The sequence below is a fragment of the Mus caroli genome, unplaced genomic scaffold, assembly GCF_978045245.1.
Source record: "Mus caroli unplaced genomic scaffold, Mus_caroli_1 scaffold_9, whole genome shotgun sequence".
Lineage (NCBI taxonomy): Eukaryota > Metazoa > Chordata > Mammalia > Rodentia > Muridae > Mus > Mus caroli.
In genome coordinates this window covers 5,920,930-5,948,473 of record NW_028227264.1, presented here as the reverse complement: position 1 = coordinate 5,948,473, position 27,544 = coordinate 5,920,930, and the positions used below count along the sequence as shown (strand labels likewise).

General features: G+C 45.5%; 1 protein-coding gene across 2 annotated transcripts in view; it reads left to right on the top strand.

The window, feature by feature from the left end:
* Sash1 (SAM and SH3 domain containing 1) overlaps window positions 1-27,544 on the top strand; it is a 224,507-nt gene that overhangs the window by 86,795 nt on the left and 110,168 nt on the right. For both annotated transcript variants that reach the window (XM_029482360.2, XM_021174241.3), the window contains exon 2: window positions 10,164-10,292. In XM_029482360.2, coding sequence (XP_029338220.1) covers window positions 10,164-10,292 — 129 coding nt within the window. The remainder of the gene's footprint in view (window positions 1-10,163; window positions 10,293-27,544) is intronic.

The window sequence follows — 27,544 nt, the reverse complement described above, 5'->3', positions numbered from 1 at the left end:
CATCTTTAATCCCAGCACTTGGGAGGCAGAGGCAGGCGGATTTCTGAGTTCGAGGCCAGCCTGGTCTATAGAGTGAGTTCTGGGACAGCCAGGGCTACACAGAGAAACCCTGTCTCGGGAAAAAAAAAAATCAGCTTTGGGCCAGGAGTGGTGGTGCATACCATTACTGCCCGCACCCAGAAGGCAGAGACAGGTAGGTTTTTGTGGGTTCAAACACAGCCTAGTCTACATAGTGAGTTCCAGGCCAGCCAGGTTTATGTAGTGATATTTGACACAAAACATCAAAAGGGCAAAAGGAAAACCATAACAGCAAGGTAAACAAAACAAAATAACAACAAATCCAGCTGGTCATGATTACCATAGTCAGAAGAAGAAGAACTCAAGACTAGCCTATGGTCACATAGAACACTTGAGCCAGGGCTATATACAGGGACACCCTGCTCCCCAAACAGAGAACAGAAAGGAAAAGACAAACAAGCAGAAAGAAACAATAGCCTTTGGCTTACATGAACATTTATAGCCCTCAGTATGTTGAGCATTATTAACACTTAGAATGTCAACACCTTGCCTTCCAGCTTCCATTACTCATCGTTCAGATGAAGTAATGAGATGAGGCCATGTTCTAGATCCTTCCTGACTTTCTAGGTGTCTTCGTGTATATTAAATTGGAGTCCTATGAGTGACCATGTGGTATGACCTGGTTCTTTCGAATAATACGGGTGGATGTGGGGTTTTGCCTTCCTGTTAATAAAGGGGGATGACGTCATGAGTATTTCCTGGGTACCAGCTGCCCTACTACTATAGATGTATACTACACGCATTTTACTTAATCCTGTCCATTGGTTAGTAACAGCGCTACCATTTTAGATACTAGGGAGAGGTGCTACATCTTACCATGGACCATTAACCAATAACTGGCCGAGAGGAGTTCACATGTAAGACCTCTTCATCCATGCCTGGTGTCCTTGGCCACAGCACGATTCCTTCTTTCACAGGCCATTCATATTCCATGTAGCTTTTCTTTCCCTGGTTGACCAGCTATCCCTGGAAGAAAGGACTCAACTGAATCTAGTCTTTATTGTTGGGGTGCAAGCCTTTCTATGACAAAGATAGGAAGATGTCTGCTGGCAGCGATCACGGAGACACATACATCCCGTTGTGCTTCTCCTGGGGCCCCTTATGTGATGAATGCTGGTATCAGCAGCATGGATGGATGGTTGCATAACTTGACAGAAATGAGATGTGGTAGAGAGAATCAGTTCCTCATTTTCTTAGTGGTGGTTTTCTAGCTGGGGAGGGGCAAGGTGCTGCCATACCACAAGTCTCGAGGACGATTTTATGTGTAATATGCTGTTCATGAGATCAGTGACACTGTCTCTAAAATCACTGTGTGATTTGATTGTCCTGGACGTACATGGCTAGTTCAAGCAGAATGCTTGCATGCCACCTCTCTGAGCTTAAAGAGCTCTGTGTGATTATCGACTCACCAAGAAGCCCCAACCCTGGGGTCCCTCATCTGTCTCTAACCTACTGGACCTCTGCGATCTGATGCTTTAGTCTTAAGTAGCTTTTCTTCTTGAAACAAGTTGGTCTATCTCTTAGAATCTAAGAGCCACTGTCCTTGCTTCTGCCACGAGCCACTTCCCACGATTTCTACCTTCCCATGCCTTTTTACTTACCACAGTTTCTAGAGATACGTTTCTGATCCGCTGTCTCACTCACGAGACTTGCATTGTGGGTTTAAGGTCTGTGAGAACAAGAATTGATTAAAAGCTTACCAGTCTGCATTAAAATGATGATGTAGGGCCAGGGGGATGGCCCAGAAAGTTAAAGCTTGCCACCGTGCCTCAGGACCTTGAGTTTAATCCTGAGGGCCCACATGATAAAGGAAGAGAACCGACTCCCACAAGTTATCTGTTGACTCTCCCGTGTATGGTGTGGTATCACACATCTAAAAACAGATAAAGAAATCAAAGTAACACCGTTAAAAAATGTGGTATAGTGGGAAATTTCTCAATTCATAGTTGCTGAATGAACTCGGGAGCTCTGGAGAGAGGTACAATGTGCGGATGAGTGGGAAGCACACTCACTGGACTGCTCTTTCTTACATAACTGGTTAAATGTAGGGTGTTGCTATGGAATCGGGGACGAGGTACAAGCCCTAGCTGAAGGCTTCAAAAGTTTAGGAAGTGTTATGCTGATAACGAATACATAAACACATCCTTAAAAGACCGTTGATAATAGAATATTTCAGACAAAAGTAGAGAGATTGTCACAGAATTGCTATGTCACATCTAGAATTTTCAGTCCCTACTGACTCTTGTTTTATCTCTGTGTCTTCCCCTGCCCTCCCGACTCTATGAGTTCTTGGCAAAGCAGGATTATCAGACTTGCCAGACTATCTGTGTCATGGGGTGGGAGCCGGTTTGTGAGTATATGATGAGCTCCGATGCCTGGAGTTCAGACACAGACTGTGTAGCTGTTAACTGTTAGTTCCTAAGTATGTGGCTTTTTGGTAGCAGCATCGAAAAGCCGTTTGAAGAATTGGAATTACAGGTGTGGTGGCTGCTATCCACCAGGTATGATAGAGTTGGTTAGGACACCTGTTTCTCCATTTGCACTGAGGAAAGGAAGAGGAAGGAGGCTGGTGGGCCAGAATACCAGAGAGAGCCAGCCAGACCCCAAGAAGAATATCATTTTCTAGGAATTTTCAAGCATGACAGAATACTCGTATATTGTGGAGTGTTTGACAATTTCCTCAGAAGTTTCATGATTACCGTACTTACTGCTACAATTTGGGAATGTCATAGACTAGTTTTTTCCCAGTCAGATCTTGGTCAGTCATACTTAATAAAATTGCCTTCATTCTCGGGTTCAGGTGCCAAAGTCATCTTGAGAGAAGAGTGATTCACCCTCATCAAAATCTGCAAGCATGGCCTGAAATGGTGACTTCATTCCCATCTAACTAACTGTGCTGTTCTTTCCAGATCTGGGACTCTGTTAAGCTCAGGGCAGCTTAGACATGGAAAATGAGTTCAGCCTAAAATTGCCATCTGTTAGATCCCAGTGTGCACAGGGGGCTGAAGTTATACTTGTATTTAAAAAGCAGATTATCAGTGCCCTGCTCTCTTCTGCTTTTTTCAAGTCCTTGGGTTCTTATCATACATGGCAAACAGAATGGCTCTTTTAGAGGCTGCAATTGCAAAGAGACCTTATGTTCACTAACTCCCTTTAACACATTTCTGAGGCTAGGCCGTCTAGCCACATTAAGTAAACTAAGCAACAATAATATTTTTTTGTTGTTGTTTTTTGTTTTTTGAGACAGGATTTCTTTGTATAGCCCTGGCTGTCCTGGAACTCACTTTGTAGACCAGGCTGGCCTCGAACTCAGAAATCTACCTACCTCTGCCTTCCAAGTGCTGGGATTAAAGGCATGCACCACCACGCCTGGCCTGGCTATATTTCTTAATTTTTTATATATTGCATTATTTATTTATTTATTTATTATATATAAATCTTCAGACACTCCAGAAGAGGGCATCAGATCTCATTACAGATGGTTGTGAGCCACCATGTGGTTTCTGGGATTTGAACTCAGGACCTCTGGAAGAGCAGTTAGTGCTCTTAACTGCTGAGCTATCTCCCCAGCCCTATATATTGCATTCTTACTACTAGTTATCGAATCTAGAATGTAGTCCTGTGTATTCTGTTTTTGTCATTGCTCCTGTGGTGCTAGGGTTGAACTCATGGCTGGAGAAAAAGCTGTACCGCTGAAGTACACTCTTGTACATTGCAGAGAAGTGTAGAATAAAAAGACTGATATGAGTAGATACTTGTGAACAGATAGAAAACTCATTGAGTGGGTCCTATAGCCCCATTCTTTCCCTTGATATTTTTTTCCTTCAGATTATGGGGACTCCAGTGGTCTAGCCTTGAGAGCTAAGCATTGAAGACAGGGCGAATGCTTCATCCTGCCTTCTGTCAGGAGCAGTTTGTGTTAATTGGGGCACACCTACACACAATAGTGAGACTTTATTTGCCAAAGAGAGAATTACTTATATAGGTTCTGGTAAGTTCTGGGTATTTTGGAGAGGGGAGTGGAAGGCATGAAGTCAGCCCTCTCCAGCCACCTGCTATGTGGGCGTGCACCCTCCCTTCCTCCCCTTCTCCATGACCTCATAATCCATTCCCCTTAGTGTAGATATGTAATTGTATGTATTAATTCTTTTTCCTGGACTGTGGTCCAGTTCAAACCATCTCTAGAAATAGTGGAAACGATGCCTTAGAGATTAATCAGCTATCTGAGATCAGTTATTATATGTTCAACACATTTCTTGAAACATACTCAACAAGATGGGATGGGATGGGATGGGATGGGATGGGATGGGAAGGGATGGGATGGCAGAGTTGGTCGAGCAGTGTCGTTGCACGAATTCAGTAAGGCTGAACACAGAAACCAGGACTAAAGCTGTCTATCTGTTCACTTGCAGCAGTTTTACCTGAGAAAATGCTGAGAGTCTTTATCAGCTCAAAACCTTTAAGCAAGCTAATTAAGGATGAAAACGCATTGGGAATTCATTTTAGGAGATCAGTTAGGCTTCCTTGAAGTGCAGTGATTTCTTTTAATGGATTTGGCTTGTAGTGTGTGTGTGTGTGTGTGTGTGTGTGTGTGTGTGTGTGTACATACACTCATGGACTCATGCAGTCTCTATCTATCCAAGGAAAAAGGAGCAATATAAATAAAACATACAATTTATATTCGGAAAAGTACACCATGCATGTACTTAAAAGGACTGAAATGGAGAGAGACTATAAGTCAGGAGTTTGCTCTCCTTTCTTCTGTCAACTCTTAAAGAGTTACAACAAAACACAGGCTTTCTCCTAGAGCGCTTACCTTTAGGGAAACGTACAATAAGAAATTAGGGGCTGGAAAAAGGATGCAGCAGTTAGAGATGTAACTGCTTTTCCAGAGGCCCAGCGTGTGGTTTCCAACACACACATCAGATGGCTTATGACCACCTTATCTCCAGCCTTAGGAGATCTGATGCTCTCTTCTGGATACCTTTGGGTACCTTGTGTACACATTGTATGCACACATACACCACACATGCAGGAAAGAAGACCATTAGTTCCCTTGCTTTCATTTGAGCATAGTCTACATAAGATCTCTCTCATTGCTACTGTTCATTTGCATTCATTTGCTTATAGTCGCCAGAAGATCTGTCTCACCTTGGCTCCCGGTGTTTTCAGAGGTCTTTGCTTTGCTTTGGCTGTCAAAGGTGTTCTAAGCCATAAAAGACATCTGGAGAGAAGAGAGCAAAAATATCCATATACATAGCTTCTGTTTTCTTAGACTCCTCAGTTTTACATTTTCCAGAGACTAACGTTTCACTGGGATAAATTTGAGAAATACTGTTAAAATAGTTGTTGAGAGAACAAAGTAGTTATCCCCCCCACTCCCCTCCCCCCATCACAACAGCAGTCCATCTTATCTGAACTGTTTGTTTAAAGTGCTTTGTCCTGTATCTTTATGCTGTATAAAGTGCCAGATAGAAATGTGCTTCTTGGCCTCAGGAGCAGGTTACAGTTTGTCACCCACTGAACGGACTGTCTAGTGTGTCCCAGATTTCATGCACACAGATTCCGTATGGATGCTGGTGATCGCCTGCACTGTTATTATGGAAAGAGCGGTTGGATTTGCCCATAGCTCTTTTTCTTGTTGATAAAGATGGAATGGAAAGAAAACTCCTACTGGAAGATAATATGACTCAAAATTGAACAGTCTACTTACACAGTCTTTTAAGGAAATGGAGTTAATTTTCTTCCTAAAGTCAGGCTATAGACTGGGCTTGTCTAATCTATGAGACCCAAAAAGGGGAGAATAAGGAAATGAAACAGATTAGGAAATTAATAAAGTCCAGTCTAGAAACTGACTACTTAAAAAATATTTTTAATTATGTATATGTGGGTCTGTACATGTGCAGGTGGCAGAGGAGGCCGGAGGCCGCAGATCTCCTGGAGCGGGAGAGATACAGGCAGTTGAGAGCCTATATCTGATGTGGGTGCTGGGAGCTGAATTCAGGTTCTCTGCAAGAGCAGCAAGTGCTCATTGAGTCTCGGCCATCTCTCCAGCGCCAACACTAAATACTTTAAAAGAAAGGAAAAAGGAATGTTTCAGGGTTTTCTTAATGGTGTTTATGATGGCAACTGAAGACATGATACAGAGTCACTTTTTTTTTTTTTTGCTAGCAGATTATTTAATAACATTTAAGGTGAACCTTCTAGAGTAGGTAAAGGTGGAGTTTCCACAAAGAAAGATGCAAGCTGGGTGTGTTGGCTCACCTCTGGAATTCCAGCGTTGTGGAGGCTGAGACAGAAAACTGAGACAGACAAGACGATGCAGGGTGGAACAGATCAGCAGCAGCATTGAGATCCCTGCACCGGCTTGGGTTGCAGATACTCAGTGGGGTAAAAACTTTCCTAAAGTAGCCCTGTCGCCTTGTCAAACAAGGGCGAGTTGGTTCAAAGTAATGCTGAGGTCGGCAGAGCGCTTTGAAAGAACACACAGTAACTCTCCAAGCTCAGCCCCTGCCCCCACACACCCCCCAATAAATATCTGTCCAGAGGAGAACAGACATTGAGCTGATGGTCCCATAAAAAGCTTTGCAGACTTAATGCACACACCTGGGTGAGCTTGGAGACCAGTCTTCCCATTGAAAGCATCCCTGTCATCAAGACCGTAAAATTCCCCCCCTCCCTTTTCATTATTACTAGTTTCCTGTTTTTAATTTAAGAGCTTGGAGTTTAAATGGATAAAAAGAGAATCACCAGGTATTTCTGTGGTTCTATTTGATTGGGACATTAAAAAAAAAAGATAATTTTGTGACTATGGTAGACCCACCTTTGAAAGACACTTGCATTCTTGTAGTCTTTGGCCACTTTGGCATTTAAATCATCAGGACAGAGAAAGGGAGCAATTACAGAGACTCGCTGCACATCTGGGAAGTGATTTGGATGCATGCAAAGGCAGCTGTGCTGCCTCACTTTAACTTCTTACCCACTGAGCGACACATGAGGAATGGCTGCATGGCCATATTGAAGGTGTGAAATATGGGCTGGCTGCGGCCTGACTGGAGCAGAACAGATGCTTGCTACCTCGGGAGTAACAGAAATGTTTATTAAGGCCTCCGGAGTTCTGAGTGATGCAGAATGGAGCTGAAAAGCCAACTGTTGAGCTGGTACAGGAAACCCATCAGTAGCCAGTGTTAGATGGGAGATGGTAGGTGGTATTGAGAGAGACCTTTAGAATAGAGAGAGAGTAAAACAAACAAACAAACAAACAAATATATAGTTTGGATATATCTTTGTAAGTAGTTTAATGCTTTCAGGAGGCCTGGAGTAGTTCAAGTAAGCAGTCAGTCATGACTGAATCTATAGCTCAGAAATGGGAAAGTGGTACAGAAATATCCATTTTATTTGTTTGTTTGAGACAGGTTTCTCATGTACCTCAGGCTAGCCTCCAGCTATCAGTGGAGCTGAGCATGGTCTTGAACTTCGGATTCTCCTTTCCACTACCTCCTAAGTGCTGGGATGATTCATAGGCATGAAGCACTGGGCGCTGTGGATGTTGTGCTGGGAATCAAACCTGGGGCTTTGATCATGGCAGGCAAGCGCTCTTCCAGTTGAACCACATTCACCATCAAATGCGTGAGCGTGAGCGTGAGCGTGTGTGTGTGTGTGTGTGTGCATGTGCGTGTGTGTGTGTGTGTGTGTGTGTGAGAGAGAGAGAGAGAGAGAGAGAGAGAGAGAGAGAGAGAATGAGAATGACAGAACCCAGAACTAGCAGGCCAGAGCTGGAGAAGTGTCTGAGGGTCAATTAAGCTCAATTACTGTTCTGGCAGAGGACTCAGGTTTGGTTTCCAGCACCCACAAAGAGCCCAAAACTGTCTGTAACTCTAAATACAAGAGATCTAGTACCCTCTTCAGGTCTCAGTGGACACTGCATGCACGTATGAGCAAGCAGGCAGGCAGGCAGGCGGGCAGGCAGATAGACAGACAGACAGACACATACACCAATAGCAGGCAAGGTGGCACATGAAGTTTGACACGTTTAGTGAGCCTACTTGGTTGGGTATTAGAAGATGGAGCCTAGTGTATTTGGTCCAGCGTGAAAAGTGTGTTGCTTCCACGATGGATGGAGACAGAAGTTTCTGGGGGAGGATAGCACTACAGTGCGGAGAGAACTACAAAGTGAGGAACCCAGTGTTCTCCAGAGCCCTGGTTGTTGTTGGAATTGGGACTCTTGACTCATGCCAATGAGTTCTCTCAGCCAGTGTTTCGAGTCTTACTCTCCTCAGACACACTGAGAAGGACACCCCCATTTTTCTGTCTTGCCACTCACTGTTCCCTACTGGAAACCTGGCAGGCAGATGGTGGACTTTCTCCTCTTCTGCTCTGTCTAGCCTGTCTTTTTTTTCTTTTCCCCAGACAGGCTGATTTGTATTTGGAGACAAACTTCTGCCCAGACATGTTCAACTGGCCTTGTTTGCATCCCTCTCTCACCGTCTGTGTGCTAGGAGCGCCTAGGCAGTTCCCTCCGAGGCAGAATGTGTTAGTGGTCGAAAGGCAGGAACATTTCTAGAAAACCATTTATTTCAATTTCTGTGCCCCGCTCCCAACTTAGTTCCTAAAAAAAAATAAAAAAAAAAGACAAAGTAGGATAGGATGGTCGCCGACTCTCTCGTCCTTAGACCTCCAAGGCTTAGGTTTGCACAGAAGACGTCTGCTAGCTGTTAGTCTGCTTTACCGTGAGAGATCTGTTGCTGCCCGCAATGCACTGACACTAAGAACCCAAGGGACTGGTGACCAGTCTGCACTGTGGATAATCGGGTGTGAATGAATTTTAGGTCGTCTATCAGTTGTGGCTGTCTTAACAAAATCATGTTCTTCTTGGCTGTCCTGGTCAAGTCACCTAAATTATAGAAGCCATGTGAGAGATAAAGAAACAGGAGTGGAGGGTGTCTTTTGGATGGAAGACATGATAGGAGAAATGCATAGTTCAGACCCATATAGCATCCTGGTCACCCTCCGTGTGCACGTGTTCAGACATGTGCTGAGGAATCCACTAGCCTTGGGGACTGCGGGGTGGTTAACGATTGTAGCGAATGTCACTGGGTAAGGAAGGATTGCATATTTTCCATGTGCCAGACGGTCTGCATGTTCAGAGGTGATGCTCTGTTCTGGCTCACTGTCTGGCGGGTACTGTCATTAACCCAGTGTCACTGAGAGCTTGAGAGATAATTGAGGGATCACAGAAATGGATGTAAACCCGTAGCACTGCCTGGGAATCTGCCTCTGTGAAGAAACGAGTGACGTATTTACTTATTTATTCAGGTGAACTTCTGCATTGCGCTCTTGTGCCTGAATGTCTAATTAATAATAAATCTAATGAATATCATGAATATGCATGACAGCAACAATGAATAATGACTCCTAGCAAACACAAGTGGTGAAAGGCTTTCTGTTTCTCTGTCTCCCGTGAGGGGACGCAGTATGACCTCCGTGTAGCCTCCTCCCATGGAGTCAGGAGTCCCAGACTTTGTTCAGAGTTTGGACATCTGAGTCTTTGAGAAGCTTTCTGGGAAATTCTGTGCAGCCGTGGTCATGGTTGGATATCAATGAGCCTGTTACAGAGTCTGCTAACTGACTGCACTTGCTTCTCTGGTGGCTCCTCTCTCAGCCAGGCAAGGCAGGTATGAGTTGGTTATTGTGGCTTTAGCCAATAGATCCAGAAACTTGGTTTCTTGTTAGCCCTGGAATCCACAGGCAGATACTCGTGTTCTCTGAGCTAGCTTACCCAAAAAATACAATAAGGAAAAGACCTGGTCCCATTTCAGAGGACTGTCCTGGGCACACTATCTCACAAATAAAACAGCCTGGCCCATGAGTACCAGGTAATGAATATCAGCTGTTTTATATGTGTGTGTGTGTGTTCAATCAGCCACTATTTTATATATGTATGTATGCATATATATGTATATATATATATATAATTATTATTATTACTATATAAACACCCATTAGCAGGGAATTAGATGCTATGTGGCTGTTCCAAAGTGGGCTGATCTGACCGCCTCTCCTTTTCCTGTCTCTTCCTTCCTCAGGATGGTTCCCTGGGAAACATTGACGACCTGGCACAGCAGTATGCAGATTACTACAATACCTGCTTTTCTGATGTGTGTGAGCGGATGGAGGAGCTCCGGAAACGCCGTGTCTCCCAGGACCTGGATGTGGTGAGTGTGCAGGTGTGGGATGTGGCTGCTGTCGAGTGGGCAGTTCCCATTGATACTTCCAGCCTTGCAGCCTCTCCGTCCGTCCTACAGCCCAATGGTGCCTGCAGGCTTAATCTGTCAGCTCATGCTTAGGTGTGGTGAGATGCCAGATGCCCCAAAGGCCAACTTGGTTCTTCTGAATGAGTGTTGGGGCAATATGACCAACCTTCTTGTGCAGTCATCAAAAGGCTAGTCTGTCTGTCTGTCTGTCTCTCTCTCTTCTTCCCTCCCTCCCTCCTTTCTTCACTCCCTCTCTCCCTCCCTCTCTCCACCCTCTCTCTCCTTCCTTCCTCTCTCCCTCCCTCCCTCTCCCCCTCTGTCCTTTATCCTTTCCTTTCCTTTCCTTCCCTTTCCCTTCCCTTTCCCTTTCCCTTTCCCTTTCCCTTTCCCTTTCCCTTTCCCTTTCCCTTTCCCTTTCCCTTTCCCTTTCCTTTCCTTTCCTTTCCTTTCCTTTCCTTTCCTTTCCTTTCCTTTCCTTCCCTTTCCCTTTCCCTTTCCCTTTCCCTTTCCCTTTCCCTTTCCTTTCCTTTCCTTTCCTTTCCTTTCCTTTCCTTTCCTTTCCTTTCCTTCCCTTCCCTTTCCCTTTCCCTTTCCCTTTCCCTTCCCCTTTTCCCTTTTCCCTTTTCCCTTTTCCCTTTTCCCTTTTCCCTTTTCCCTTTTCCCTTTTCCCTTTTCCCTTTTCCCTTTTCCCTTTTCCCTTTTCCCTTTTCCCTTCCCCTTCCCCTTCCCCTTCCCCTTTTCCCTTTTCCCTTTTCCCTTTTCCCTTTTCCCTTTTCCCTTTTCCCTTTTCCCTTTTCCCTTCCCCTTCCCCTTCCCCTTCCCCTTCCCCTTCCCCTTCCCCTTCCCCTTCCCCTTCCCCTTTTCCCTTTCCCTTTCCCTTTCCCTTTCCCTTTCCCTTTCCCTTTCCCTTTCCCTTTCCCTTTCCCTTTCCCTTTCCCTTTCCCTTCCCCTTCCCCTTCCCCTTCCCCTTCCCCTTCCCCTTCCCCTTCCCCTTCCCCTTCCCCTTCCCCTTCCCCTTCCCCTTCCCCTTCCCCTTCCCCTTCCCCTTCCCCTTCCCCTTCCCCTTCCCCTTCCCCTTCCCCTTCCCCTTCCCCTTCCCCTTCCCCTTCCCCTTCCCCTTCCCCTTCCCCTTCCCCTTCCCCTTCCCCTTCCCCTTCCCCTTCCCCTTCCCCTTTCCCTTTCCCTTTCCCTTTCCCTTTCCCTTTCCCTTTCCCTTCCCTTCCCTTCCCTTCCCTTCCCTTCCCCTCCCCTTTCCCCTCCCCTTTCCCTTCCCCTTCCCCTTTCCCTTTCCCTTTTTCCCTTTCCCTTTTTCCCTTTCCCTTTCCCTTTCCCTTTCCCTTTCCCTTTCCCTTCCCTTCCCTTCCCTTCCCTTCCCTTCCCTTCCCTTCCCTTCCCTTCCCTTCCCTCTTCTTCCTCCACCCCCCCACCCCCCCAATAAAGAAAAAAGCTATTTATATTATTGGCCAGATGCTTCTGTGGTTTGTTACTGACTACCAGCGGAGGACTGGTCAAGACAAGTTCTTTCCTTCTTTTTCCTCCCTGTTTCTTTTCTTCTGGTTTACCCCAACCCAACCATGCATGGGTGCTGGGGATTGAACCCAGAGCCTTGTATGAGTTAGGTAAGTTTTCTGCTGGTGAGTGTTTGAAACGTAAACTGAAATTTAAAGAGACAGGAAGTCAGTTATAACTTCCCTCCCAGGCAATGAGGGGCGTGCATGGGTGCTACGGGGCACATACGTAGGTATCAGAGCACAACTTACAGAAGTAAGCCCTAGGGTCAAATTCAGGTCATTTTTGCCAGCCCTCATTTTACATTTCCCTCCTTCTCCACCGACTCAGTGATTTCTAAGGCTGTGTATTAGCTAGAGAAAGGTGACTGAGAATGAGCTGTGTCGGCCGGGGACAGAAAGATATCATGACCAGCGTAGCATATGGCATCGTCGCTGCCCAGGCAGCGATTCCTCTCAACTGTCACCTTGTCTGTGTGAATGGCAGAGTTCTCTTTCTGTCTCCCTCAGTCTTGGGGTATGTGGGTGGGGGTCAAAGGCAGGTCATCGGGCTTGGTGACAGGGTCTTTTACTCCCTGAGCCATCCCGGTGGCCCTATTTTATTTTTTGAGACAGAGTTCCACATATCTTATTCTAGCCTTGAATTTACTACCTAGGAAGAAATGATCCCGAATTTCTGATCCCCCTGCTCTACTTCCTAAAGGCTGAGATTACTGACCTGTACCACCTTGTTGGGTTTATTCAGTGCTAGGGATGGAACCGAAGACTTCGCGTATGCTGGGCAAGCACTCTGCCAAGGAGGCACAGAATTGATTGATTGATTGATTGATTGATAGATTGTATTTGAGTGTTCTGTCTTCATGTGTGCCTGAAGAAGTATATGCATTCAAATGGTTGTGAGCCACCATGTGGTTGCTGGGAATCGAACCCAGCAACTCTTGAAGAGCAGCCAATGCTCGTAACTGCTGAGCCATCTCTCCAGTCCACCCTGCTATTATTTATTTATTGTTTGTTTGTTTTGCAGAGTTAGGGAATGAATCTAGGTCCTTGGTACATGCTAAGCCAATGCCATACCACTGAGCTCGAGTCCCGGCTCTTACTTCTTGATCAGGCCCTTAATTCTTGATCACTGTCATTCGCAGCTGGAATGAATGACAGTCTCATAGCCTAGTGTACGTCTCCCCAGACATCTCATTGTGTGAGGAAATGATGGCTGTGAACTGGTAGATGGAGGCTGACACAGCACTAAGCCGCTCTTCTCAGACTTCTGGCTTGTGCAGATTTGGGGTTACTGTAGTTCCCCATGGCTTTTGGGAATCCCCACTCCCGCCAAGGCTCCTTCTCAGTAGGACAAGAAGCTTGTCGGTGGACTAAGTAGCCTTCTTCCTGTTTAGACAGATGGGCCTAATTTGGTATGCTCTCTTCCAGAGCAGAAAAAGACAGTCTGGGGAGGAAAAAAAATCACAGGAGCTTAATTAGTTCCCATCAAAGGTGGTGGTGGGTAATATTGATGGGAGCTAATTTGAAGCAGGCTGGGAATTTGACGCTTCATTTTTAAACTGTAGTTAGAGAGATCAGTAGGACTCCAGAGGGGCACAGTCAGATCTTCTTCCAGTGCAATTCTAAGCAAGCCAGAGTGTAAAGGTGGTTAATGTTTGAGCTGCTGCTGGCCAGGTTATCAGATGGATTTTCCAGAGCCATTCACTCAGCGCCAAAGCCTAGAAATCCATGTTAGATGCAGTTCAGGTTCCTCCCTTCTTCAGGCCACACATACAGTGCCAGCGTCTTGCTCATAGTCCCCCTTTCTCGGTGATTAGCGTGCCATGGTTTTCTACCACAACTGTAACTTTCAGCTTTAACTACCCCCCACCCCCAACTTTAAAAGATTTATTTATTTATTTTATGTATATGAGTACACTGTCCCTGTCTTCAGACACACTAGGAGAGGGCATCAGATCCCATCATAGATGGTTGTGAGCCACCATGTAGCTGATGGGAATTGAACTTAGGACCTCTGGAAGAGCAGTTTGCTTCTAACCACTGAGCCATCTCTCCAGCCCCAAACCTCCCATTTTTAGTCCATCTGAATTTTACGTGTATTTCTAGATTTTCAGTTCTTCCTTTAAATAACTCGGACATTACCACCTCCGTGCTTACCTGTTGCAGAAGCTTTAGGCCCAGTGACTTGGAACCATATTCTGTGTCCCTAGGCTGCCCTGGAAAAACCACCTGAGAGGTAGCTTTAAGGAAAAAATAACCCATCCAAAGCAGGAAAAGCATCATCATGGACTGGGAGCGTAAGGCATTTCACAGGAGCGACAGTGGAGTGATGTGTGTCACGGGTTGCACAGTCTCTTAGAAGATGGCTCCAGTGGACTGGGGATATTGATTAGTTGATAGGAGTGCTTGCCTGGCATGCAGGAAGCTCCAAGTTTAGTTCCCAGGACTACATATGCTGGCTGCCTTGGTGTGTGAGTACCTATAATCCTAACCCTTAATAAGAGGATAAAGAGTTCAAACTCACCCTCGACCACATAGCTAGTTGGAGGCCATCCTGTACCTGGGCCCCTGTATCAAAAATCAAACTAAAACAATTAACATTGAGTTTGGGGTAACAGGCTAAATCATATTATGAATTTATTCTAAATCTTTTGGGTAAATTTTTGAGAATTGAGAACAAATATTCCGTAGAAAGGTATTTAGATATTGATATTTTATTCGCTTAGTCAGGAGTAAGGACCCTGTACTGTCCCTAAGAGCTAATTACATGTTAGCTGGAGGACAAACCAACCAAAAGGATGACTTCACTACAGAGATGATTGACTTAGCCTTGAGAAAACAAAAGGTTTTGATAATTATGGTGGTAATCAACTTTCTGGACTAGATGGTAAGCCGCTTCTCAAGGACCTGAGTAGAATACATTTGGTAGCATGTCCTTGGGGCCAGTGATGAGGAAGGAAACAGAGAGTACAGACAGGTAGGACCTCCACAGTATACGCAGAAGTTCTGATTCGCATATTGATGGGGATCATTTTTTACTTAGTACCAAATAGGCCTTAAAGGGACAGTGTGTTTGGACAGCAGCCATGGCTTCTACTGAGGATAAGGACATTAGTGTTTGTGAGCTGTGGGGAAGAGGCCCATATTTCCACACATTTGGCACCTCCTAAGCACCGTGTGATTATTTTGGGCTGGGGGAAGATGCAATCAGAAGTGGCAGCATCATTCCAAGTCTATAATGGGCTCATCTCTAGTGATGCTAAGTCTGACATCTGTCAAAGTGGCACCCAGGCCAGGAAAGAGGACACGCTCGAGGCGGTGGTGGCAGCGGCAGCCTCGGCCTCTTATTACTGGCAGCATCAGCTTCCTTGGTGTCTTTGAGGTCTAGACAGTTTGGATTTTTGCAGAAGACAAGTGTGTGTGGTCCTTGATAGGGTGTAGAGCTGATACAGGAGTCTCCACCTGTGGTGACCTGCAGTTGATGGTGTTTGTTGGCAGCTAAAGCCTGGCCTGGAGATTCTGCCAGATTGTTATCATGGTGATGTGTGTACACAAGAGAGGAGCCAGGTGGAGACTTCCCCAGGTCTTTGGAGAGTAGGAACATAAGCAATGATAGAGCAGAGCACGGGTACAGGGGAGCATCAGAGCCACTGGTCTCGATGTGTGGAATGCTTCTCGGTTATAGTTGCTATTTCTGGCGATTTGAATAATTTATTATTATTTTTTTAAGGTTAAGTTGTAGTAAGATCATCCTTCCCAAATATAACTCTTAAGTAGTAGAACAGCAATAAAAGCAAATCTGGTGGCATCCATCTGAGTCCTAGCACTTAGCAAGCTGAGGCAGGAGGACTGGGGAGTTGGACCCTGTTTCGCGTTCTCATCACCAACCCTCAGATTCCCTCTCTATAGCCATCTCCTAGTTAAGAGGATTAAGGGAAACAAGCTGGAGGTCACCCTCAGTGACTTGGAACTGTTTGTTTCCTCTCCTTCTTCCTCGTCCAAGTTCAAACATGCCTGTAGGAGTGGGGAAGAGTTTCCATTATTGATACTTCATTAATATCATGTGGGATTTTAGCTTCTTGTTTGGGAGAAATTTCAAACACACATAAACAGTAATGACAATGAGTTTCCTGTGCATGACACCCATCCTTGGCCCTTCCAGCATCCTGTTACACTGATCTCGTCTTTACTCCCTCCTCCGACAGTGCTGGTATGACTCTTTTAAGGCAAAATGCAAGCCCACACTCAGCTCTCTAAGTGAACACACACACACACACACACACACACATCCTGATTCCCATTTTTGAGATTGTTTATGTATGGAATCAGTTGAAAATATTTAGTGAGCAACACTTGGTTGGCATTTTAGTGCTTCCAGAGATGCCAAGTAAAGATATTCTCTCTACCCAAATAAGAACTCAGAGTGTGCTAGGCACAAGAGAAGCTAACAGACTGTTTGGAGGTCAACAGAAATGCAGAAGAGGGTCGCTGGCTCAGGAGGAAAGTTTGGAAGCAGCCTGGAAGTGACGCCTGGGCTTCCCAAGTACAAAGAACTTGGGAGGCTTCTTTTTTTTTAAACCTAGGAGGTGAGCATAGTGTTAACTAACCCGAGGTAGAGGTCAAGGTCATAGTTTGGGTGAAGGCCAAAAGCTGAGAGTCCATTGAAGAGCATGTATATTCCCGGTAGTCAAAAGCAAGGACTGACTGATATGGGGACAGAGTTGTGATGCTCTTCGTGGGACCTTGAGTTATCAAATACAGAAGAGATTGAGCGGAAGGCTCTTCTGATCTGTCTGTTAGGCAATGAAAAACAACCGTTTCTCTCTTTTGACCCCCATTGACCAACCGGGCCAGGATGAACTTGTTCTTGTTTGGCATAGCTTCACACAGACCCCTCTGTGGGACTTTTTGTTATGGTTTTTGATCGCTCTTCTATACAGACAGCAAAGCCCATGGAAAGCATAGTTTCTGCACACCAGAGCTTCTGGATAGTCTAGAAAGTATAGAGAAAGTGAAGTCATCTAGATTAATCTGCAGGGCCCCGGTATTGCTAGGGAAGGCTTACAGAACTGAGAACAAGGGACCTCTGAATTTTTACTGTTCCTGTTCTGGAACAGAAATGCAGAAGAGGGTCACTGGCTCAGGAGGAAAGTTTGGAGGCAGACAAAACTCCGACAACCTTGTTACACACCACACTCCTGAATGACTCCTCTGGAGCCCCCGCCCTCCGAAGCTGGCTGCTCTGAAGGGCGTTTGTTTTGTTGTTTTGCCTTGTGTTAGCTTCCATTATTCCCTAGCTCTGGGCCACTGTTGACTAGCAGATTGCAATCGGAATCCGTGGGCCGGAGCCTGGAGTCTGAAGTCCGTTCTGCTGGGGGATTCGCACACTCGATGTCAAAACACACTGAGGCATTATTTATATCTTAAGCCAGATGGTAACACTGCCCCTGCTCTGGCTCCTCTCAGACAAAGTCACATTTGTGTTCCCATGGCAGGTCCCAATTTTGTCAGCAGTTTTTGTGCATTGCACGGCACGAATGTCACCGTAAACAGATCTCTTGGTGCTGGGTTTGATCTTGGCCTAAGGTACCTCTGCTTTAACGAGAAGGGCTTTGCCATTCTGACAGTGCATTTGCGGCTTCCGTCTTTTCCTTGGTGGTCTTTGTTTGTGCAGTCACAGACACCTGTGTGTGGTGTGAGGCCTGTAGAGTTTTCAAAAATACCTCAGCAGCCTCGTCGTTTTGCTCACAAGTGATCAGAAGTAACGGGTTTTAGTTTGAGTTGATAAAAGACACCAAGAAGAGAAGGCTCTGAAATGTCTTGTTTAAAATATAAACACCCGGCTGAGGAGATGACTCAGTAGCCTATACTGTGCCTGCCTGTCAAGCAGGATGGCCTCGGTTCAGATCCCCGGGATGCATGTGAAAGCTGGGCATTGTGCTTTGTGTCTATCTATGATGCTGGTAGTTGTTGAAGACAAGCGGATTCCTGGAGCCCACTAGCCAGTTGGTCTAGCCAGTCGGTGAGCTTCAGGTTCAGTGAGAAGAGACCCTGCCTCAAAAATAAACAACATAGGAAGCTACCTGAGACTGCCCATTCCCCATGAGCACGGCGCACACACACACACACACACACACACACACACACACACACACACACAGAGAGAGAGAGAGAGAGAGAGAGAGAGAGAGAGAGAAATATTTAAGTGTGAACAAATGTCAAAAGGGGAACAATTTGTTGTTTCTACTTATGTAGGTCTGAGAGACTTCCCGAATGCTAATAAAATTCACATCAGCTGGGGAGAGAAAAGCCTAGAAACTCAAGGGAAAGATCTGTGGATAAATAAATGAGCACTCACTTCCCTGGGGCAGGAGGCACGTGGCGATATTGCCCGTCCTTTCCAGTAAAGGCCAGGCTAGTGTTTCTTTTGGAACCCTGGACTATTAAAACCAACTGGGCAAAATTGTAGTGTGATCTAAAGGTTTACATTTATTAAACACTTTTAAAAAAACATGGAAGATTACAGTGCTAATCGTGAGCTAATTACAGGCTATTAAAAAAAAAGTTTAATTTGTAACCCTCTAGAGGTAGTTTGGTCTCGGAATGAAACACAATTTGAAGGAATGAGTGTGGTCCCGAGGGCTTCTTCTTAACTGGCTTGGCTGTAAAGGGGTAGGGCGTTTGGAAGGGGCCAGTTGATGAAGTCATAATTTATAGACACTTTTGGGGGTGTAGGGGGGACTCGAGGTGGGACCTGTTGGAGGAGGTGGGTTTCTGGGGTTTGTGACTTAGAAGAGCAAAAGCTGTCCCCTTCCTTGTCTGCTCTTTGCCTTCTGTCACCATGCCTGTCACATGCTCCCTGCAGTGTGGATCAGACTTACCATTTATAGCAGGTCCGAAGCAGTAGAGAGCAGAGCCATCGTGGCCTCTCAAACTGTGCCAAAATTTTTCTTTTCTTCTCTTTTTTCAAAGTTGTTTTCTCAGATATTTTGTCACAGCAGTGAATGTGTGTGTGTGTGTTTAGGCAGTCAAAGGGAGAAGTTTCCAAGCTATGTCTGTGATGTCATTGGATGAGACCATTTGATGAGACAGTCTGAGGTCAGATGTGAGAACTATGGCAAAGACATGATAGTAGCCCACCTATCTTCCAGGGTCCCGCTTGGAGCATGGGGAGAATTAGCATCTGGAGTGGGGTCACAGACAGGTCTATAGAGAATCTAGCTTGCTGGTCACCTGGGGCTGGGCTCTGAGCTTTGCAGAGGATATCATAGCTGCCCTCGACTTCCTTGGTCCACAGATCCACATTTTAGACTGATGTCCTACCTCAGCTCTGGCAGGGGAAAAAAAAAAGATAAATAAATTATTCTCCACTCATGAAATGAGCCAATTCAAGCCAGATTAGGATATATAAAGGCAGATTTATTGGGAAGCCACTCTCAGGTGGGTTCACTGGTCCCAATGAACCAGGCCAGGGAAGTCACCATGGGCAGGGAGACAGAGTCGAGGGGGAAGAGAAAGAGGAAAAGCTCACACAGGGAGAGAGAAAGACCCCAAAACATCTGGATTACACAGAAAAATAGCTTCTTGTGGAGGGGAAGGCCAGCCCCTGGGCTGGAAAGTTCAGGATAGAGGCCCTGCCTATGTGCCAGCTAGGGACTGAGGGATGCTGGGAGGACCTGGAGGCCAGGTCCACGTTGGTATGTTAAATATGCATTTCAGCTGTTTGTCCCAGGTCTGAATCCCAACAAGCACGCACGCGCACACACACACACACACACACACACACACACACCTATGCATTTATTTATTTATTTATTCATTTATATGCTGGGTGGGGATTTAACCTCAAGCCTTGTATGTCCCTTGCAAATGCTATTTCAGTGAGACACTGCTTAGCCTCATCAGCACATACTTTGGTTTTTGGTTGGCCATGTTTCAAAAACCTCTTTTCAGATTACTGTACCCATTTCGGCAGGATGTTTTGATTTGCAGTTGGTCTTTTTCATTTAGTTTGGAAGTTTCAAGGTTTGAATTTATTTATTCATTCATCCACTTAGGCTTTTTGAGACAGGGTCTTTCTACGTAGCCTTGACTGGCTTGGTATTTGCAGGCTACCTTTGAAGTTTTGAGCGTCCTGAATGCTGGGGTTAGAGACATGTGCCTCAACAACCAGCTTTAAGAAGAGGAAAGCAAGATAGTGAAGTGTTGATGAAGTTCGTTTTGTGTCATTGGTTGGGTCTGCTTTTCAACCATGTATGTGGTATCTGGTAAGAAGAAACTATATGCTGATGTGGTATATTTCAGGGACAACACTCCATCCCCCATCCTACCAACGCCCCACAGAGCTTTACCCCATCTTACCTTTTCTGTACTATGCCCTGCATCACTCATCAAAGAAAATCCGGCGCTAACATCCCCACCTCCTTGATCTGTCCATTTGTAGCCCTACTTCCCCTAAATGTCAGGCCTTATATTATAAGTGGAGATTTAATTTAATACCTTTAGCAATAAAATTAGAGTTCAGAGTCAGGATTCTATCCTTGGCATTCCACAGCCTGTGAATAAATTATTCATTTATAAGGGGTAGTTTGAGAGACTTTCTGCAATTACTTAAAATATGAAGATGCTCTAAATTTGTGCCACAGCCCCGCCATTTATCTCAGAGATCCGCCAGAAGCCAGTGGAACTTAATCAAAAATAAATCAAGGACAAGTCCAGACCAACTTGGAAGCACATCATGAATATTCGTGAACATCTGGGTTTGTTTGTGGGGGTGAGAGTTATTTTTCTAAAATGCGCGGGGGCTCTCTTAACAAAGATGCCCAGAGGAAGCTGGATTTCCATCTGTGATTTCAAAGGGTGTATTTGTTTGTGTTTGCCCTTTCTCCTTGGTTCTGGGCTTCTCTTCTCTAAGCTATTCCTTTGATCTCTATCTCTGTCCGTTTCTATACTTTATCTGAATGCTTGGTTGGAGGCAGGCACTTGGCTTGTGGAGATTAAATCTTTATAACTTAAGAGAAATTTTACTATTTAATGTTTTTTGATGAATTTTTTACATGTCAGTGATGTTTTAATTACCTAGTGATACATTCTGCATCCTTAGGATTCTCTGCGTGTCTCAGCCTCAGGGTGTTTTATTTGCTGCAAGGAACTGGAGTGGAGGAGGCTATACTAACTGCCGTGCTGATAATTACCGCAGTGACATTTTAAAAAGCGCATTAGGCTTGATAAGGCTTCCATGTCTCTTCCCTTATTGAGTTCTGTTAGTGAGCTGTGGGGTGGATATGAACAGCTGTATGTAATCCACAGGACAGAGGCAAAACCCAGTGATCCAGAAAGGGAGATAATCTAACCCTACAGACATTGCCCAATCCACTGTGTTCCCCAGGCTAGACCTTTGTGAATACCCTTCACTAACAGTGTATGTGTGTGTGTGTGTGTGTGTATGTGTGTGTGTGTGTGTATGTGTGTGTGTATGTGTGTGTGTGTGTATGTGTGTGTGTATGTGTGTGTATGTGTGTGTGTGTGTGTGTGTGTGTGTGTATGTGTGTGTGTGTGTGTATGTGTGTGTGTGTGTGTGTATGTGTGTGTGTGTGTGTGTGTATGTGTGTGTGTGTGTGTGTATGTGTGTGTGTGTGTGTGTGTATGTGTGTGTGTGAGTGTGTGTGTGTGTATGTGTGTGTGTATGTGTGTGTGTGTATGTGTGTGTGTATGTGTGTGTGTGTGTGTATGTGTGTGTGTGTGTATGTGTGTGTGTATGTGTGTGTGTATGTGTGTGTGTATGTGTGTGTGTGTGTGTGTGTGTGTATGTGTGTGTGTGTATGTGTGTGTGTATGTGTGTGTGTGTGTGTGTGTGTGCGCGCGCTGTGCAGGGAGCAGCTTACAGGGATCACTTCTTTGCTTCCATGTTGGTTCCAGGGACTGACTTGTGTTGTCCGGCTTGGTGGTTCCTTACCCACTCAGTTGTCTTACTAGCTCCTCCTCCTCTTCCTTCTCCTCTCTTTTCCTTCTTCTCCTCCTCTCTCCTCTTTCTCCTCTTCCTCCTCACCCTCCTCTTCCTCACCCCCTCCTCTTCTCTTCCTCCTTCCTCTTGTTCCGCCTTCCTCTTTCCTCTCCTCTTTCTCCTCCTTCTCCATACCCTCTTCTTCTTCTTCCTCTTCCTCCTCCCCCTCTTCCCCCTCCTCCCCCTCCTCCTCCTATAGGGTTAGTTATATTCTCAGCCCAGGCTGGCCTTGATTTGTAATCCTACTTTGGTGTCCTGGGCAGTTAGAATTTATAGACACGCTGTCTTAGGATTTCTATTGCTGTAATGAAACAACATAATCAAAAAGCAACTTGTGAAGGGACATCACAGTTGACCGTCACAGGAATTTAGGGCAAGAACTCCAAAAGGGCAGGAACTAAAGGCAGGAGCTGATGCAGAGACCAAGGAGGGGTGTACTTTACTGGCTTGGTCCTTACCCCTAGGTAGCTCAGCCTGCTTTCTATAGAACTTAGGACCACCAGCCCAGGGATGGCACCACCCACAATGGGCTGGGCCTTCCTCTGTCAATCACAAATGAAGAAAATGCCTTACAGAGGGATCTTACGGAGGCATCTTCTCAGCTGAGTTTCCCTCCTTTCAGACAACTCTAACTTGTGAAAGTTGACACACAACACGCCTGGATACCTGCACTATAACTGTGTCTGGTTTATAATCTCTATATCCTTTCAGAACACAACAGAAAAGACTTCAGAAAAATTCTATTTGAGAAGTTGAAATAAGATAAAGATATTTCCGTTTTTACCTGTAGTTTTTTTATTTTTAAAATGTTTTTCTTCTCTTTCTCCATTTGTTTATCCTCCTTTCCTCCTCCCTTCTCTCACCTCCCTCCCCCCTTCTGAGAGAGAGAGAGAGAGAAAGAGAGAGAGGCAGGCTGACTCATGCAGGCAGGTGAGCATACATGCAGGTGGAACTTAAAGGATAACTTGCAAGGTTTAGGCTCTCCTCCCAGCATGGGTTCTAGGGATCCAACTCAGGTGGTCAGGCTTGGTGGCAAGCTCCTTTACCGGCTGAGCCATATTGCTGGCTCTGTAAGCTGCTTTTTAAACAAACAAACAAACAAACAAACAAACAAACAAACAAAGTTTATTTAATAAGGCAACCTGATTCTACAAAGTCCCATAATATTTTTCTTTTAGATTTATTTATTTTATGTATATGAGTACCCTATTTGTATGTACACCTACATGCCAGAAGAGGGCATCAGATCCCAGTATAGATGGTTTTGAGCCACTATGTGGTTGCTGGGAATTGAACTCAGGGCCTCTGGAAGAGCAGACAGTGAGTACTCTTAACCACTGAGTCATCTTTCCAGCCCTCAAGTCCCGTACTATTTTAACTAAAAAATTATGTATATTGATGGGCAGGCAAAGTGACAGATTTTTTTATGGCATTTTATAGATGCTCTGTCCCCCTTGCCCCATGTTGTGATTTTTCGTGTATTGTGTAAAAACTCTTCTATTGACCGCTAAATGATGGAGTGCCATGGTTTACTGGAGAATAAGTGTTGGGAAACGGTAACACGACAAAAGGAAACCAAATACTTCGTAGAGTTCTTGTGTGTTTTCATAATTTGGTATCACAAAGAACTTGCTGTTAAGATAGGAAGCACTGCCGTGTGTCAGGCAGGTTGTGTTACAAGGGGCTAGATACTCACAGATAAAGATCTGGTCAGTCACACTGGTCGTGGTAACAGGGATCTGTGTACAGCAGACTCTAGCCTCTAGTTCTCGCCTGTTCTCACGGAGATGAGTGAAGCCCTAGAACAACCGGACAGAAGTGAAAGTCATCATGCCAGTGAAAGGAACGGTCAGCTGGGAGTGGCCTGGGAGAGCAGGGTTGGGGTTAGTCCCTAAGGCTGGGACTCTGCGGTGTATAGGCTTTAAGGATGGGGAGAGCTTGTATCATTTCTCAGCCATGCCATGCAGTAAACTGGACCAGCTAATGGGAACAGCTAAGCTGAATTCATGGGACAGGGCTGGATTAAAAAAAACACAGTGGCAGAGCATTAATGTCAGCTCTAATTCTAATTAAGGCTCTATATGTAGACATTCACCTCTGTTTAGGTAGGTATCTTTTTATTAAATGCTCTAGCTGATCGATAATTGATTGAGACAATGTCTCACTGTATAGCACCAGGCAGCCTTGAACTCAGTGCATATATAGCTCAGGCTATATACTCTGGATTATCCTTCAGATTCTCAAGTGCTGGCATTATGCCTGCACTTCACAGTGTGGCTCTGATCCTACCCTTTAGAAGACATCAGCCATGTCAAAACATCACCCGCCGCCTGCCAAACTTTCACAGGTACAACCCGTAAACTTTACTTCCTAAATGTAATTCAGCGGTTTGCAGTATTTCCATAAGATTGTACAACCTTCCTTGCTAATTCCCAAACTTAAAACCTTGAGCTCGGTTTCTCACCTTTTCGTGGGGACCATACACTAAGTATATTGTCTATTACTGTATCTCCAAGAGTAGAACAAGTCTTGGCATAGAATATATTATAACCAATAAGTGTTTGTTGAACAAATGAATCTCTGTGGTTGTGCATTGATTTTGCAATCAACAAAGTTTTCTATTATTCTGTTGTTAAAAAAAAAGACGTAAGAAAAACTAATTTTAAAGCCAGAGAGATTTTTAGAATTAATGCTTCCAAGAAGGAAGTGCCAGTATTACCTCTGAGCCTTCTGGCGAATAAAAATGTAAAGTGCATTGAGGTTCACACGTCTAATTAGAGGAGGAAGGGCTCCCAATTAAAGTATATTAGGTAATAAAAAGCTCTTTCATGCTTTAAGGGTCCCTTCTATAAACCTATTTTTTAATGTGGTTCTAGAGATAGGCTGTTGTCTTTTTTTTTTTTTTTTTTGTTTTTTTTTTGTTTTTTTTTTGAGACAGGGTTCCTCTGTGTAGTCCTGGCTGTCCTGGAACTCACTTTGTAGACCAGGCTGGCCTCAAACTCAGAAATCTGCCTGCCTCTGCCTCCCGAGTGCAGGGATTAAAGGCGTGTGCCACCACCGCCCGGCTGGCTGTTGTCTTATAATAGTTATCAAAGTGTGTAAGTCCAGAATTCAGTGAGAAAAAAACCTGTACGAACTAAAATCTAGGAGAATAATTCACCATAGTCCCAAACCCATTTTTGATGCTCTTTCTATGTGCCTGCCTTCTTCCTGTTAGTTTTGGCCCGGGGAGAGGAGGGTGTACTGGAGATGGAGCCCAGGACTTGGTGCATGCTGCTAGGCAAGCACTCTGTCCCCGATTCAAATCCCGTCTGTCCAGTAGTGAGCGCGTCAGGAGCAGCAGCCGAAGCTTTTGGTTTAACCCAGCCGAGTGTATGGCTGGAGAGTGAGTGGCAGAGATGATAAACTAATCCTGTGTTGGAAGCTGCTCGGATTGGGGAATCACCTGTAGCTCTTTCTGACCAAGGAGAACTGGGTTCTGCTCATAAGCCCACTTCCCACTGCCTACCAGGTGCCTACCAGCTTCCTGTTCGTTCTCTGACCGCTCGCCCCAGGCAGGGAGAGCTCTTGGGGTGCGTGCGTGCGAGCGAATATGAGCAGATACTGATACTAGAGGATACTATTCTTGAGAGGAGAGGAGGAGGAAGAAAGGGGAGCAGAGAATAGAGGGCTGAAGCTCCTTTGCTCCTCCCCTCAACCTCCTATGATGAAAATGGGTTGAGCAGGCTGGCAGGTGAGAGGCTCTGCTCTATTTCTGGGGGTCTACTCCATGTGGGGCAGACTGGTTGAGAGAGATGCTTAGGAGCCGCTGCCTGCCGTCGGCACCCTTCCCCTCTCAGCACAGCTCTTGCTTACTCTTGCCTACAACTCGTCATCCTCACCCACTCGGGGTTCATTCCTCCACCCTACCAGCTGCTTCTCTATCCAGCGACTCCTAGGCCTTCTCCTCCAGGAGTCAAGCGCAAACAACCCCCAGTTTTGGCTCCAGTTGTCCGGCTGGCCCCACCCACCCCGGAAGCTTGTGCATTTTTTTGCATTTCACGCAGGTCCCTTACTCCATCTCACCGTAGAAACTTGCTCTACTTGGTGGCCAAGTCCCCTATCCAGCATAGCCTGAGACAGACTCGGTTTTGTGGTTTAGCCTGGCATTGTGACTGTTATTTTTGCTAACTTTGCTCAATGTGTAAATGAAAACAAAGGAAAAAGAAACCAGACAGCAACAATGTACTCTTTCTATTCCCATCTCGTTTTGAGCTTCAAAAAAGCTTTCATGGGGCACCTTGGGGATATTTTTTTCTCTGAAAAAGAAAGGCCTTAGGGCCAGATATCCTTTGATGGACAAGGGACAGAGTCAAAAGGGGCAGGACTGTAGGTCACTCTAGGTGGTCACTCCTTTCTTTTCGTTGCTGGGTGCCTGTCACCTGGTTTGCTGCAGAGAGGTGGAAGTGCCGCCCTTTTCCTCCAACTTGTCTGTTGCGCACCGTGCTTGCGTTTCCACTCTGTTTTGGCTTCAGAGAGCACTCCTGAAAGACTTTATTAAGACACCCGGTGTGAAGCATACCGATAGGAGGAAAACCTGCTTCTGAGCCACAAGAGATAAGAAAGGGGTTGTTTGGTATTTGCTGGGTGCTGTTGTAATTCTCGCAGACAGATTCGGAATGGTCCTACTTTGCTCGAGGAGGACAGAATGCTACTATTACTTTCTAGGTCTTGGTGGATACTGAGAGAGATGGCTTAGATGTAAGGAAGAGAGTGGCAGGCAGGGCAGGCCTCTGAGCTCAGGAATGTTCTGGAGGGGCCAGCAGGGTTGGAGGCATTGACAAGAGTGGGGATGGAAAGGGGAGTGGAATTTCTTTTGGGTGAGGTTTATCTCTTTTTCTCACTGCTGCTGTGCTCCCTGTCCCCTCCCCCCAACTAGAGACCAAATCTAGGGCTTTGGGTAAGATAGACAAACACCAAGCCGGGCGTGGTGGCGCACGCCTTTAATCCCAGCACTGGGAGGCAGAGGTAGGCGGATTTCTGAGTTCGAGGCCAGCCTGGTCTACAAAGTGAGTTCCAGGATAGCCAGAGCTATACAGAGAAACCCTGTTTCAAAAAAACAAAAAACCAAAAAACCAAAAAACCCACAAAGATAGATAAATACTATGCCACTAAGATGGTCTCCTACCTTATCATCTCCATTTCATTCATTCATTCATTCATTCACTTATTCACTAATTTATCGATTGATTATTTTTTTCCCAGACAGGGTTTCTTAGTGTAACCAGCCCTGGCTATCCTAGATTCGATTTGTAGGCCAGGCTGTCCTTAAATTCACAAGACATTCACCTGCCTCTGCGCCCCCCCCCCAACCCCCAAATGCTGGGATTGAAGGCAAGCACCACCAAGCCTGGCTATCATCTCCATTTTAAATGTATTCTTCCCATCACTGTACAAATATCACCCCTCCCCCCACCATCTTCAGAACCCTTTTCCTCCCCACTTCAGAACCGAAGCCATGTCCTCCTTCACAGCAACCTCCTGGCAGCCTACCCCTACCCTCCTGCCTCTGACTTCTGTTACTCTAGACTCTACCTCCAAGTGAGAGTCGTCTACAGTATTCATCCTCCCTCCTCCCACTGGCTTGTTTCACTTAGCTTAAGGTCTTCTGTGTTCATCCATGCTGGGTTACCTGTCACAAGTATCATCTTGAAATAGTGTTT